Source organism: Babylonia areolata, chromosome 21 (genome assembly GCF_041734735.1).
Source record: "Babylonia areolata isolate BAREFJ2019XMU chromosome 21, ASM4173473v1, whole genome shotgun sequence".
NCBI classification, from domain to species: domain Eukaryota; kingdom Metazoa; phylum Mollusca; class Gastropoda; order Neogastropoda; family Buccinidae; genus Babylonia; species Babylonia areolata.
Genome location: NC_134896.1, coordinates 15,768,644 through 15,780,989, shown reverse-complemented (window position 1 = coordinate 15,780,989; position 12,346 = coordinate 15,768,644). Strand labels below are relative to the sequence as shown.

The 12,346-nt window shown below is 38.7% G+C and overlaps 1 protein-coding gene across 1 annotated transcript in view; it reads left to right on the top strand.

Annotated features, from left to right (window-relative positions):
* The window catches only part of LOC143296721 (heterogeneous nuclear ribonucleoprotein U-like protein 1), a 32,197-nt gene extending 25,425 nt beyond the window's left edge, over window positions 1–6,772 (top strand). Inside the window, exons 14-18 of the mRNA XM_076608778.1 lie at window positions 283–450; window positions 1,263–1,355; window positions 2,214–2,335; window positions 3,315–3,461; window positions 4,135–6,772. Of these exons, the coding sequence (XP_076464893.1) occupies window positions 283–450; window positions 1,263–1,355; window positions 2,214–2,335; window positions 3,315–3,461; window positions 4,135–4,305 (701 nt within the window). The 3' untranslated portion in view covers window positions 4,306–6,772. The remainder of the gene's footprint in view (window positions 1–282; window positions 451–1,262; window positions 1,356–2,213; window positions 2,336–3,314; window positions 3,462–4,134) is intronic.
* The last annotated feature ends 5,574 nt before the right edge of the window (window positions 6,773–12,346 follow it).

Below are 12,346 nucleotides of genomic sequence, written 5' to 3'. Positions count from 1 at the left end.
AATCCCTGTTCTTTGCATGTTGATAGATAGTTCTGTTTTGTCTGTTTGAAACGCTGGTGTGTTGTCTACTCTCAAGTCCCCTAAAGTTTAAAAAAAAAAATCGTCTGTGTGTTAGAAAAAAAGAAGAAGAAAAGGAAAATTGCTGTATGGTGTTGTGTACCTTCACTGTATCGTGCCCCCCACCTCCCTCCCCAACCCATCCCCACCCATTCTCATCACTTTGACATGTAATGGAGCAAGAAGAGCTGTGAGCATTGATGTGTGGGGGTGTGTTCTGTTCAGCCAACTTCACAGTGCCGGAGGTGGGGCAGCTGTTTGACAGCGTGGAGTTCCCTGAGGCAGAAAACTTGAGCAAGGAGGAGGCGGAGAAACTGGTGGCCAAGTACAAAGAGGAGGCCAGCAAGCTGCTCCCCCCGCCTGAGAAACGCTTCAGGGACAACCGTTACGGAGGTACAGGAGACCTGAACGCTTTATTGTCTTTGAAAGTGAAGGAGTTACATTAGAGCAAGAATATTTTATTATCTCTGAAAGAGATGGAAGTACAAGAATACTATTGTCTCTGAAAGGGATGGACGTACAAGATTTTCTGTGAAAAAATTTTTTTAACATGTTTGCTGATAATGATAAAAAAATGGTGACAAGCAAATCAGCAAAGGCATTACATTCACAGACCATCACTAAGTTTGATCATGATCCCATGTTTCATTGAGAACCTGTGGTTTTGAGAATATTCTTAGAAGAGTTTTAAAGCGGAATATTGTCATCATGCTGTTTGTGAGTGCTATTTCATCTGATGAAGTATGCATTCGTGATCTTGCTTTCCAAATTTGATGGCTTTATAGAATTTAAGGGGAAAAATACCCAACACACTGTATATTTACCCCAAAAGTATGGTGTACTGCATTTTTTTTTTTTTAATCCTTGGTTGATAAACAACTTGAAAATGTTTGCCTTAATAAAATACTACTTTTGTTCCATTTGTTATTGCAAGAATAAATAATTGGTTTCATTTGTTGATGCCCATTTTACTGTTGCAGAAAGATTGGTGTTTGTTTATATGAGTTGGCATATTCATATCTACATGACTGGATATTTTAGTCTAGATTGATGTTTGTTTACCATGACCTGGCATGGTCTGATCATTGTGGATGTAATTTTATTTTTCTTGTTTTGATAGCCAAAATACAGCATTCATGGTTGGCTTAGCTATGAGCAAGTTTGGACATGAACAACCTTTGAGTGTTTAGAATTCACTGATGCAGATCGTGGCCGTCGGGACTTCCGATCCAGAGGAGGTGGCTTCCGTGGAGGTTTTGACCGAGATCGCCGAGGCGGTGGCTACAGTGGCTACAGAGGTGAGGGTTTCATTGTCACCCTGCACATGTCTGAGAGGGCTCTGTTGTGGAATGACTTTCTGCATCTTTGTCAATTAAAGTTACATATCTTTTATAGATTATAGGTTTCTTGACAACAGCGCTTGCATACAGAGAGTGAATAATAACTTATGCCAGATACAGCTAGTCGAGATTTCAAGTTGATTGCAAGACACCCCCCACTGACAGTCCAAAACCAATCAACTAACAAAGATACAATAAGTTTCTTTTCTTGTCTTTTCCCAGTATGTTTTGAAAAAGAGGATCAGTCAAAATCACATTGTTGTGAAAATAAAATAAACACATGTTGTGAAAATACAATAAGCCAATGAGAAGAAGACAGGAGATCTTTTCAATTTCTCCAGTGTTTGTTCAGGGAGGTATGTGGGGAACCGTTAATAGCCATGGCAAGTATTGTCTGAACTACACTTAACCTGAATCCTGCAAATGCTGTGCTGTCAGTCACAGAAGGAAGACATTATTTCCTCAGATTTTGGATTTCAGGCTGCCTTTTTTTTGTTTGAATTTTAGAACCAGCATTGAACATGAAGCAGTTTTTATTTTCATTTGATTTGTGTATTCCGTAGCTTGTTGAGGATCAGGTGTTGCCCTGTTTTGAATAAGCGGCAATCTTTTGACATCTGTACTATTACTGTTATTCTGTACTATCATTGTTATTGTGTATATCATTTGAAAAACAACAAAATGTCATAATTATCTCGTTTGAGGGAATAGATAATGGATCTTTATGCCAGTATATTATTTCAAAAAATAATGATACATGTTTCTTCTGTTACGTTACTTGCTCATGCATGTTAGGTTTTGGTGGTACATGTGCAGGTGGCTACAATCCTCGAGGAGGCTACTCTTCATTTGACAATCGTAACCGTGGACGTTATGATGATCGCCGTTCTTATGGCAGTGCGGGCAGTTACAATTACAGATCTGGTGGTGGTTACCAGGTGAGGCATCTGGCTTTTTGTTCCCACCATTCCACTTTTTTGTGTTTTTTTTGGTTCCCTCACTTCCATTCTATGTTGTTTGTTTGTTTGTTTGTCAGCCTTGTTTCAGTTTAAAGCAGATGTGTACATTTTATGCAAACATGCGTGCTTACTATTGGCACATTTTTTCCTGTCCATATGGCATGTGATAGACTGCTTCCTTGAAAATAGAATTTTAATGACAACAGGACAGGACACAAACCTTATTTGTGTTTAACACCTGCTACAAATGAATGACAAGACACGTCAGTGTAAATGGTTGGATGACACTAGCCAGTATGTGCCAGTGGCTGGAATCAACACAAGGGCAGTGCAAGTTCTCGTGCAGGAAATCAGAATTTGCATTGTATCAATAGTTTCGAGAGAACCTATTGAAAGGAGGTTGATGAATTTTACTTGCAGAATGCTTTGGGCAAAGGCTAAGTGCTAATGTGCACAAATGACCATCAAATTAGATCAGCTTGCCTTACTTTGTTAGTCACCACAGTTATACAGAAAACACACATGTGGTGCAGACGTTTTGCTTTTTGGGACTAAAGGGATGATTCAGTGAAATATAATCATGTCAGCAAAACTTTTGACTTAACGGTTTCCTTCTTTTTATTCATTTTTTCTTTTTTTCAGTCACTAGGAATCACACATGAGCCATTACAGCTTTACTTCTTGTTTTCAGAACATGTGGATTTAGAATTGTTTGCACAATTTAGAATTATGACAGACAAGCTTGTAGCCACTCACAGCATGCATGGATGCTTACACACACACACACACACACACCACTCAGAACACACATGCATACACATGTGCATGAGGATGCAAGCATGAAAGTACATGCACAACATGCACACACATCAGGACAATGTATCCAAGCAACAATCTTAAGAAAAGAAACTGAATTGAAAGTTCATCTAAAAGAGTGAGTGTGTGTCCTTGTTTACAGGGTCAGCGTTCTGGAGGCTATGGAAGCAGTGGTGGTTACGGCAGTGGTGGCTACAACAAAGGCTGGGGCCAGCAGGGATCCTGGGGTGGAGGCAGCGGGGGCTATGGCCAGTGGGGAGGCAGCTCTTCAGGCTACGGGGGCAACAGGGTGAGTACAGTGCAAGCTCACTGTGTTTGTGTGTGTTCTTATTGGTCTGTGTTGTTGATGGTGCACTGCCTCCGTCCGCCTCTGGATGTTCTCAGGGTACAGTTCTTACTTTGTCCTTGGTCAGGGAAATCTGGAAAGGTTTTGGAACAAGTGAACCTTTTTTTTTCCCAGGGCTGGAAAAGTCTTTGAAAAAAGATTTTTTTTTTTTCGCCCCACAGGGTCTGGAAAAGTCTTGGAATTTAAAACAAACTCTTGACCAGTACCAGAAAACAGATTGCTGAAATTTGAACATTGCTAGCAAGATATCCGCCCAAATCTTCCATCAGTGGTGTGGCTGACTTTAAAAGATTTTAAATTTTATTTATTTATTTATTTTTGTAACATCAGTTTTGTGTGTATTATGGAAAATCTTCTGTCTGGTTTGGAGACAGTGTAGAATTTTGTTTGGGTATGTCTGTTGGAACCCAGTTTTTTCACAGAAGAATCCAGGGCAGAATGAAAGAGCACTAGTGTGTTGTTTTGGGTTTGGGGTGTGATTGTAGAATGAATGAGCACTCGTGTGTTTTGATTGTTTTTTTTTGTTGTTGTGTTTTTGTTTTTGCATTTTGTCTGTCTGTTTTTGTTTGCTGATAGACTGACTCATCATCCCTGTTTCCCCTGTGGCTGGTTTCAGAGCTATGGACAGTGGCAGCAGCAACCAGGAAACTGGGGTCAGTCCAGCTACTGGGGAGGCAGTGGTGGCAGCAGCGGTTATGGCAGCGGTGGCTACGGGAGCAGCAGCGGCTACGGCAGCAGTGGGGGGTGGGGAAGTAGCAGCTATGGTGGCTATGGCTACAACCGGTAAAAAGGGGGAGGGGGTGACATTAGGACCCGGCGACCAGTACACCACCATGGACAAAATAACAACAAAAGGGCTGCTGAACCATTCTGCCTGAAAAGAGTAGTTTAGGGATTGGGGGGGTGGGGTGGGAGGGGGTGGGGGGGATTATAAACTGACTTCTCAGATTGTTTTAATTTTGTTATTTTTCAATTTTTTTCTTTTAATGCATTTAAAAAAAAAATATATATGTAGACTTTTTTGTATAATTCTTATCATTTGAATTTTTTTTAACCCACCCCACCCCCCTCCCTCCCACTGTTTTATCATTTTTGAAGGGATGGGAATACTATCTGTGTGTGTGTGCTTTTTTTTTCTTTTTTTTTTTTCAGTGGTTGGTTTGAATTTATTCCTTTTTTTGCTATTTTAATTAGAGTAAGAGGTTGAAAGCATCATTTATTGATTGAATCTGAAAGCTTTTTTTTTTCCCCTCTAATTGGAGGTGAAGGCTGAAGGTAGAATTTATTGATAGATTTTGAAACTTTGTTGTTGTTTTTTTAATTAACCACCTGTCAATTCTAGCTTCTTTTTTTGTCTGTGTGTATGTGTGTTCTTTAGTCTAAGGTTGTTAAAAATGGTTTTTAGGATTGTGGATGATGATGAGATTTCTTAGCCGGGGTTAGGAATGGTCTGTGCAAATTCATTTATTATGGGGGGAGTGCAGCATACTGCCAAACCAGGTAGTGAAAATGTTAAACCTTTATGGAGGAGCATTGCAGCATACTGTTGTACATAAAGATTTTAAAACAATTTTTGGATGTCAGATTTTTTTTTTTTTTTGACAAGTTTTGTGTTTTTCACAGGAAAAAATAGATGGAAAAAAAAAAGGATTTTGTCGTCCATATGCACTGATTGATGTTGAGAAATTTTAGCAGGCAGCAAATGTGTTTTCAATTTTCAGAAAGAAAAAATATATTCATGGGGTGTTTCTAATGTTTTAACACCTTTTTTCTCTCACAAACCCTTTTCTCTGTACATCATTGTACACTGTCTTTGCTACCCCACTTTTTATGTTGTTTTGCAGAGGTTTTTTTTTTATTTTTATTTTTTTTTTAAATTTTAACTTTCATATAATTTGTCAAATATGTTGTCTCTCTCTCTCTCTCTCTATCTTTTTTGTACTGTTTTCAGTAAACCTCCACTCGGTAGCATCCCCAAACTCGCTCCCCTTCTTTCTTTCCAGCCCCTCCGACCCTCTCACAACCACCAAACCATCCTGCCTTGTCCTCTCTCCCACACCTGTCCTGTCAGTCAGGCTTGTGTAGTATCTTGATAGAATTCCTGAGAATGTAATATGTCGTTCAGGTTTTTTCAGTCCAATGCATCAGCTTGGTTGACAGCATGAGTATGCTAAGCTGCCTGCTTGGAAGTCATTGCTCTTTTGTGTGTGTATGTGTACATGTAAGTATATGTTCTCTTCCCATTCTGTTACATTTTTGTGTGTTGCTGTATACAGTGCATCATTAACATGCCTTATGAGACTTTTTATCTCAGATTTGTTGTTTTTGTTGTAAAAGGTTTTTTTTTGTTTTTTGTTTTTGTTTTTTGTTTTTTTGCTTTATTTTTTGTTTATCGTGGAGAATATTGATTTGTCACCACTAAAGCACAGGACAGAAACAATATCAGATTTTTTCCTCCCCTTTGATGTGTGTGTGTAAAGTCCTGACACTTCGTTCAATAGGAATGTCACATCATATATGACTGTATTGATAACAGATTGCTAGTAATAGCTTTGCTATTCTCCATGCTGATCCCTGTCAAAAAAAAGAAAAAAAAAGAAAAAAGATGCACAAAGAATTTCTAAATGCTTTAAAGAGAAAGGAATTGAAACAGAAAGCTGGAGAAAGTGTTGAAGAGAAATGTTTTCCACGGAATGATTCAGCGCTTATAGCTTTTAGAGGCATTTGATTGGCTGAGAGTGGACCGGGGCAAGACGGCTCGTCTTTTCACTGTTAGCCGCGCGAAATTTGGCCAAGCAGAGCAAACCGATAGGCCTAGTTTGCATCAGTTTGACATGGTAAGTATATGTAACACCAAACATGGAGTATAATACAAACTCCTCCTATAAGTAGTAGAATGTGTCAAATGAAAATGCATAAAGAGATTGCTATGTAGTCACTCCTGAAATATTGCTAGCTGGTGACAATTCAGTGTTGCATGAACCAAGCCTAAACTCCCAAACCACACCACTGTCAAGAATACATTGTGTACAGTGAAAATAAGATTCGATCAAGAAGGTCCTGTATGCGAGTCCTACTTTGTCATGTCTCTGGTTAGGAATAGTGCAGCACTGCGAAGTTCAAGAGATGTACTTTGTATATCCCTCACCAAAAATAAGGACAGAATTTGGAATGCTTCAGTTCATTTGTGTAGTGTTGTCTTTGAGGTCTATGCCATGGTGTATTTTCTGTGTTCATTAAAAAAAAGACAAGAAGAGTGTGACACTGAATTGCAATGCTGATTGGTGTGGCTTAGAATGATTTGTGTGTGTATGTGCGTGTGTGTGACAGACTGGAAGACCGGTGCTTTTCTGTCTTGTCTTTTCTTTGGTTTGTTCATTCTCTTCGTTTTGTTCTTTGCTTTTCCTTCTTATTTTCTTATTCTTTATTTCTTCTTTCCTTGCTTGTATTTTTCCTTCCACAGTCTGGTACATAAGGTCAGGACTGATTAGGGACATTCAGGATCCTGTGGAGAAAGTTCTAAGTAGATTTTTGTGTACCTTGTCACCAGTTCTCAGACTTTGTGAATCAGGAAAGCTAGAAGACTGGCATGACGGCCAAGTGGTTAGAGCATTGGACTTTCAATCTGAGGGTCCTTGGTTCAGTTTCGGCATCGCGCCAGATGGGTTAAGGGTGTAGATTTGCCCCATCTCCCAGACCATCCAATGCTTTAATTCCCCTAGAAGATAAAATAATTTTGCATGTTGAAATATCCTGTGATCCATGTCGGTGTTATGTGGGTTGTAGAAACATGAACATATCTGGCATCCTTACCCTCAAAATAGGACTGGTTACCAACATGTTGTGGTTAAAAACGTTCATACTCCTAAACATATATGTGCAGATAAAAGTAAATATGAGAGCTGTTGCTCAGGAACACAGGAAAAAAACAGAAAAAAGGCATGCTTGTTAAAGCTGTGAGCATGAAATGATGAAAGTAATACGGCTCTAGTTGACTTATCAACTGTTTGTTGAAGTTTATTGTTGAAATGTTCAAATTGTACCAATATCGGTGACACCAGACTGTTGCAACAATGTTCAGAAGTATTTCAGAAATCAGGTTGTTTGCTGAAGGAAATATCGCTTGGCTTTACTGACTTCATTTTTTAGAGTTTTACTGTGAATTCCTGCACAGTCATAATTTTCTGTTTAGCAGATATTATTAGCTGGACCAACACAATGTTTGAATGAATGTTAAACAACAACAGTGCTGCAGCTTAACTTGGAATAAACCAGAATTCCAAAACTGGAGCAATGACATGGCTTTCCAAACTACTTCTGTCATAAGAGAAGCCAATAACATGCTATCATTTTATCAACCACACAATGGCCCTCAACATCCTGCCAAGTTTAGTAAAAGAGAAAAAGATTTATGTAAAAAAAGACAGAAGGATACAAAACATACACATTAGAAAACGGGAAACGGGAATTAATTTCCTAAACACTACAACGATGCTAAATTTATACGAATCAAGAAATTTGAACACAGCAACCATGAATGGAGAATTGTAAATAGTCGCAATGTATCCATCAGTTAAAAAATCGAACAAATATATATGTACTTGTCAAAAGGACAAATTGATGCTTAAGAGTGATTAATAATTAAATATCTGGAACCATGACCAGAAGTGATCCTGATGGTCTCTCAGCCCAAACCATTATTATTGTGAAATAAAAAATGCTGAAGCATAACAAGTAAACTGGACATAACCAACAATACACGGAAGAGGAAGGTGGCAGAATGGTTAAGATGCTTGTCTGCTAAAACAGTGTCCATGAAGGTCTTGGTTTGATTCCTGGTCTTGTCGTTTTCCTTGTTTGAATGGAAAGACTGTTAGACTGTCTAATCATCTGGATGAGATGATAAACCCAAGTCCCTTGTGCAGCACACACTTCGCAGATTGAAAAAGAACGTAAGTATTGCCCTTTGGCACAATTCCTTATACATCCGCTGAAATAAGTATGCATGCACTGCTGGCCTGACTGACGTGCTGGGTTATACTGCTGGTCAAGCACCTGTCAAACAGATGTGGTGTAGTGTATATGGATTTGTCTGAACGCAGTGACACCTTGAGAAACTGAAACTAAAAATAGATAACCTGATGGGTTCACCCGTACTGGGAATCTCTCATCAGTAAAACTGCGTATGTTCAAACATTCAAAAACAAGTTCAAGTTGAAAATAGATTTTATGAGAATTGAGTGTGTGCTCGTGCAATCATTACTTTTTCCTTTTTTTTCTTCTTTTGTTTAATACATGAGCACATAAAATTACAGAAAGTCTCACTGAAGAGGGCAAAACAGTATTTCAAGAACTCCAAAAGATGCTGGGCTTCAGTTCTGTTGTTGTTCAGTTGTTTGTTTCCCTAGCAATCAAACCTGTTTCCTTTCAACAGCACCTCTTCACTGTTCACCCCTTGCTTGTTGAAAAAAGTCTGAGAGATGGAGCTTGCAGCTGGTGAGATTTTCTAGGACACACCCTATTGTAGTTTTTTTTCTGTTTTGTGTTGAGTGGAAACAGGGGGAAATTGGTTGTTTCTTCTATTTCTTTAGATTGAAAGAAATATGTTAAAAGGAAAAAAAAATCTTTTACAAAATGGGGACTGTCATGCAGTAGAAATGTCTCATGCTGAGAAGATCTTGCTTTCAAAAACATGCATACTGAGTGTTATTCAACACACTTCAGTTCCAAATATCAGTTTCTTTCATTCTTTCTTCTTCCTTTGGTATTTGACAAGTGTTTGCCATACATGAACACAAACATTTACCTTCAGGTCATCAGTGTTTGAAATGATAATGTGATTGCCCAGTCAAAACACAAACAATGAAATCTGGCAAAAACGAGCAGTGTGTATGCAGTTCTCAAATATGTGCATCATGCATGTAATCAGGCAAACTGTTAGTTTTCTTGGGGGGACACTTGCATTTCATTGATTTGTGAAAATAATGAAAACACCAGCTGCATAATTTTGTTGTCTAATTTCCGGGCAAAATTGTGTTAAAAAAATCAATTCATCGTAATGTCCACCATAAACCACTCTAGTCTCACGACCGTCTTGCGGAGAAAAACAAGAGTAGCTTGCAGTCAGTTGTGCAAATATTAATGGTGGCTGTTCCAGTCTTTCGCAAGGTAATTTTTCATGACTCCATTCACTTGGCATTGTCCCTGCTTTGTGATTTCTAGTCATCTAGACTTTTGACGTGTGAGAGATGAATGTTACGACGGGGGCACCAGCAAGCTAGCTCTCAAATGGACCTTTCGTCACAAATCAAGTGGAATACCTGTTTTGCAACTAAAACTGGATGCAGAAGATCGGTTTTCATATTTTTACGACAACAGCCGTCCTAAATGTCTTGAGAAATTACCACGATAAAGAATCAAACCGCACAAAAGGAAAAGGGTAACTCAATCACCATTACAATTGAAAGGGTTTTTGGGTCGACTCCTTTACCTCGCACAAACGCATAATCGAGACTCAAAGGACTCCAGCAACAGAAAAGACTTTACCATCAAGTCAGTGGAAGCTAATGTAACGGGTCGTTAAACACGATAATTCGAAGAGTGTATGAGTGTAAATTAGCAAATGGCAGATCTGCGAAGCTCGGGTTATGAAGGCGCGTGATGCGTGTACAAATTAACTGAGTTTTGAAACTGAAAGCGATCGTACTTTCAATTTGGTGTCATATACTGTACCATGTCAACCCCCAGTTCAGTCTGAGAGTCCTGACCGCTTCGATCCCCGCCCGGCGGTATCCGCGGGCGCCTGCTGGATTAAGGTTGGAGATTTTTACTATCTCCTGAAGCTGGGTTACATGAGCGATCGTAGCAACGGCAGGTTTGCTTAGTGTTGAGAATTTTTCTATGTCAGTCAACGCCATTTCCGTTGACTTAGACAATTCTCAACGCAGAGCAAATATAGAGCTGCCAAGATCGCTCACTACAACCCAGCCCAGATTGAATGTGCAAACCCGCTCGCACCTTTGGAACTAAACGTCAGTTACGTGCGTAAAAGATCTTATAATTATAATCCCTGTCAAGTAATCGGTGGGTTATGTATGTATGTATGTAACACACACACACACACACATACTGGCACACACACACACACACACACACACACACACACACACACACACGAAACTGGGCACACACACACACACATGGATATATCAATATATATATATATATATATATATTTCTCAATATATCTCAATATATATATATATATATATATATATATATATATATATATATATATACTGATGTGTGTGTGTGTGTGTGTGTGTGTGTGTGTGTGTGTGTGTGCCAGTATGTGTGTTGTATTGCATTTGTTTAAACGGACAGATTTTATTCTCAAATGCAAACAAAGGCATTTCAAACGCACAATGCAGCAACAAACCGAACCTTATGGTGTCAGTGCTTTGAGCACAACAAATAGACCTACACACATTGAATATATAAACGCAGCCGGGCCGCATTTCAAACATCAAATTGACATTAATCATCGGAAAGACAGACAAACGAAACGTAATTAAATGAATTAACAAGTAAACAAATAAACGCACAGAAAAAATAATAGCTAAAAAAAAAAAATCATATGATTATTCGCCTTCCCCGCAAAGTGAAACTCGCATTGGGATTATATGACGATGACGCTGTGACAGTGTAGTTACCGATTTAGTTACATAAGTAGGATTTATACTATGTATTAATGATTATTAATTTCTTTGCTTATGTCTCTATTTGTACATCTATCTATTATCCATTTAGTACAAGCACTCATTTTGTTCATACTTGATGTCTATTTATATGTCAGTATTTGTTCTTCAGTGATATTTTGAAGTCAACTGTGGTCTGTCTTCGAGTGTAATTTACTCATCATATACTGCAGACGCTCTGTCTTGGTAATAAACTGGAGTACAGCCGGTAAAAATAAACGATTAAAAATTCTTGAATCTTTGTTAGCCAAGCTTATTATGGCCATGCAATTCTTTCCCCCCGATCGGCATGAGTAGAATTGAACACTTTCTAGGGGAAAAAAATCAACTTTCACAACAATAGCTACTACTACTACTATTTCTACTAAAGGCCTGGGTATTAGTTGGACAGAATATACCAGCTGAAATTGTGCGCTCGTTTCCGATTAATGCCCAGCATTTAGAACACTTGCCAGCGAGATATTAAGAGAGAGAGAGAGAGAGACAAGACAAGACAAGACAAGACAAGACAATTTTTTTATTTCGAGGATAATAGATAAGCACTGGTGTGCTTTTTTTTTTTTTTTTTTACATCCAGTCCCCGCCCTGAATAGGGTCTACACTACACAATATTTAATAAAATGAAAGCATGGTGTTAGTAGAGATGCATAATAGAGGGAGAAAAATATGCATAAGTCAATACAAAACAACAACCACACACACACACACACACCCACACACACGCACACACACAAACACACACATGAACACACACACACACACACACATGACATACAGGCACTAGCATGGTGTTAGTAAAATGCATAAGAAAAAATGAACAAAATCAAAGAAACAAACACACACAACACACACCGCATTACACATCAGAATGGGGGATAGAGGGTGAGGAAGGGAGAGAGAGAGAGAGAGAGAGAGAGAGAGAGAGAGAGAGAGAGAGAGGTCTGAATACTATATAAGACAGTATATGTCCATTGGCCGGTGAAAAAAACCTCTGAATATTATATTAGACAGCATATGCCCATTGGAGAAAAACTTGAACCTCTGAATATTATATTAGACAGTATATGCCCA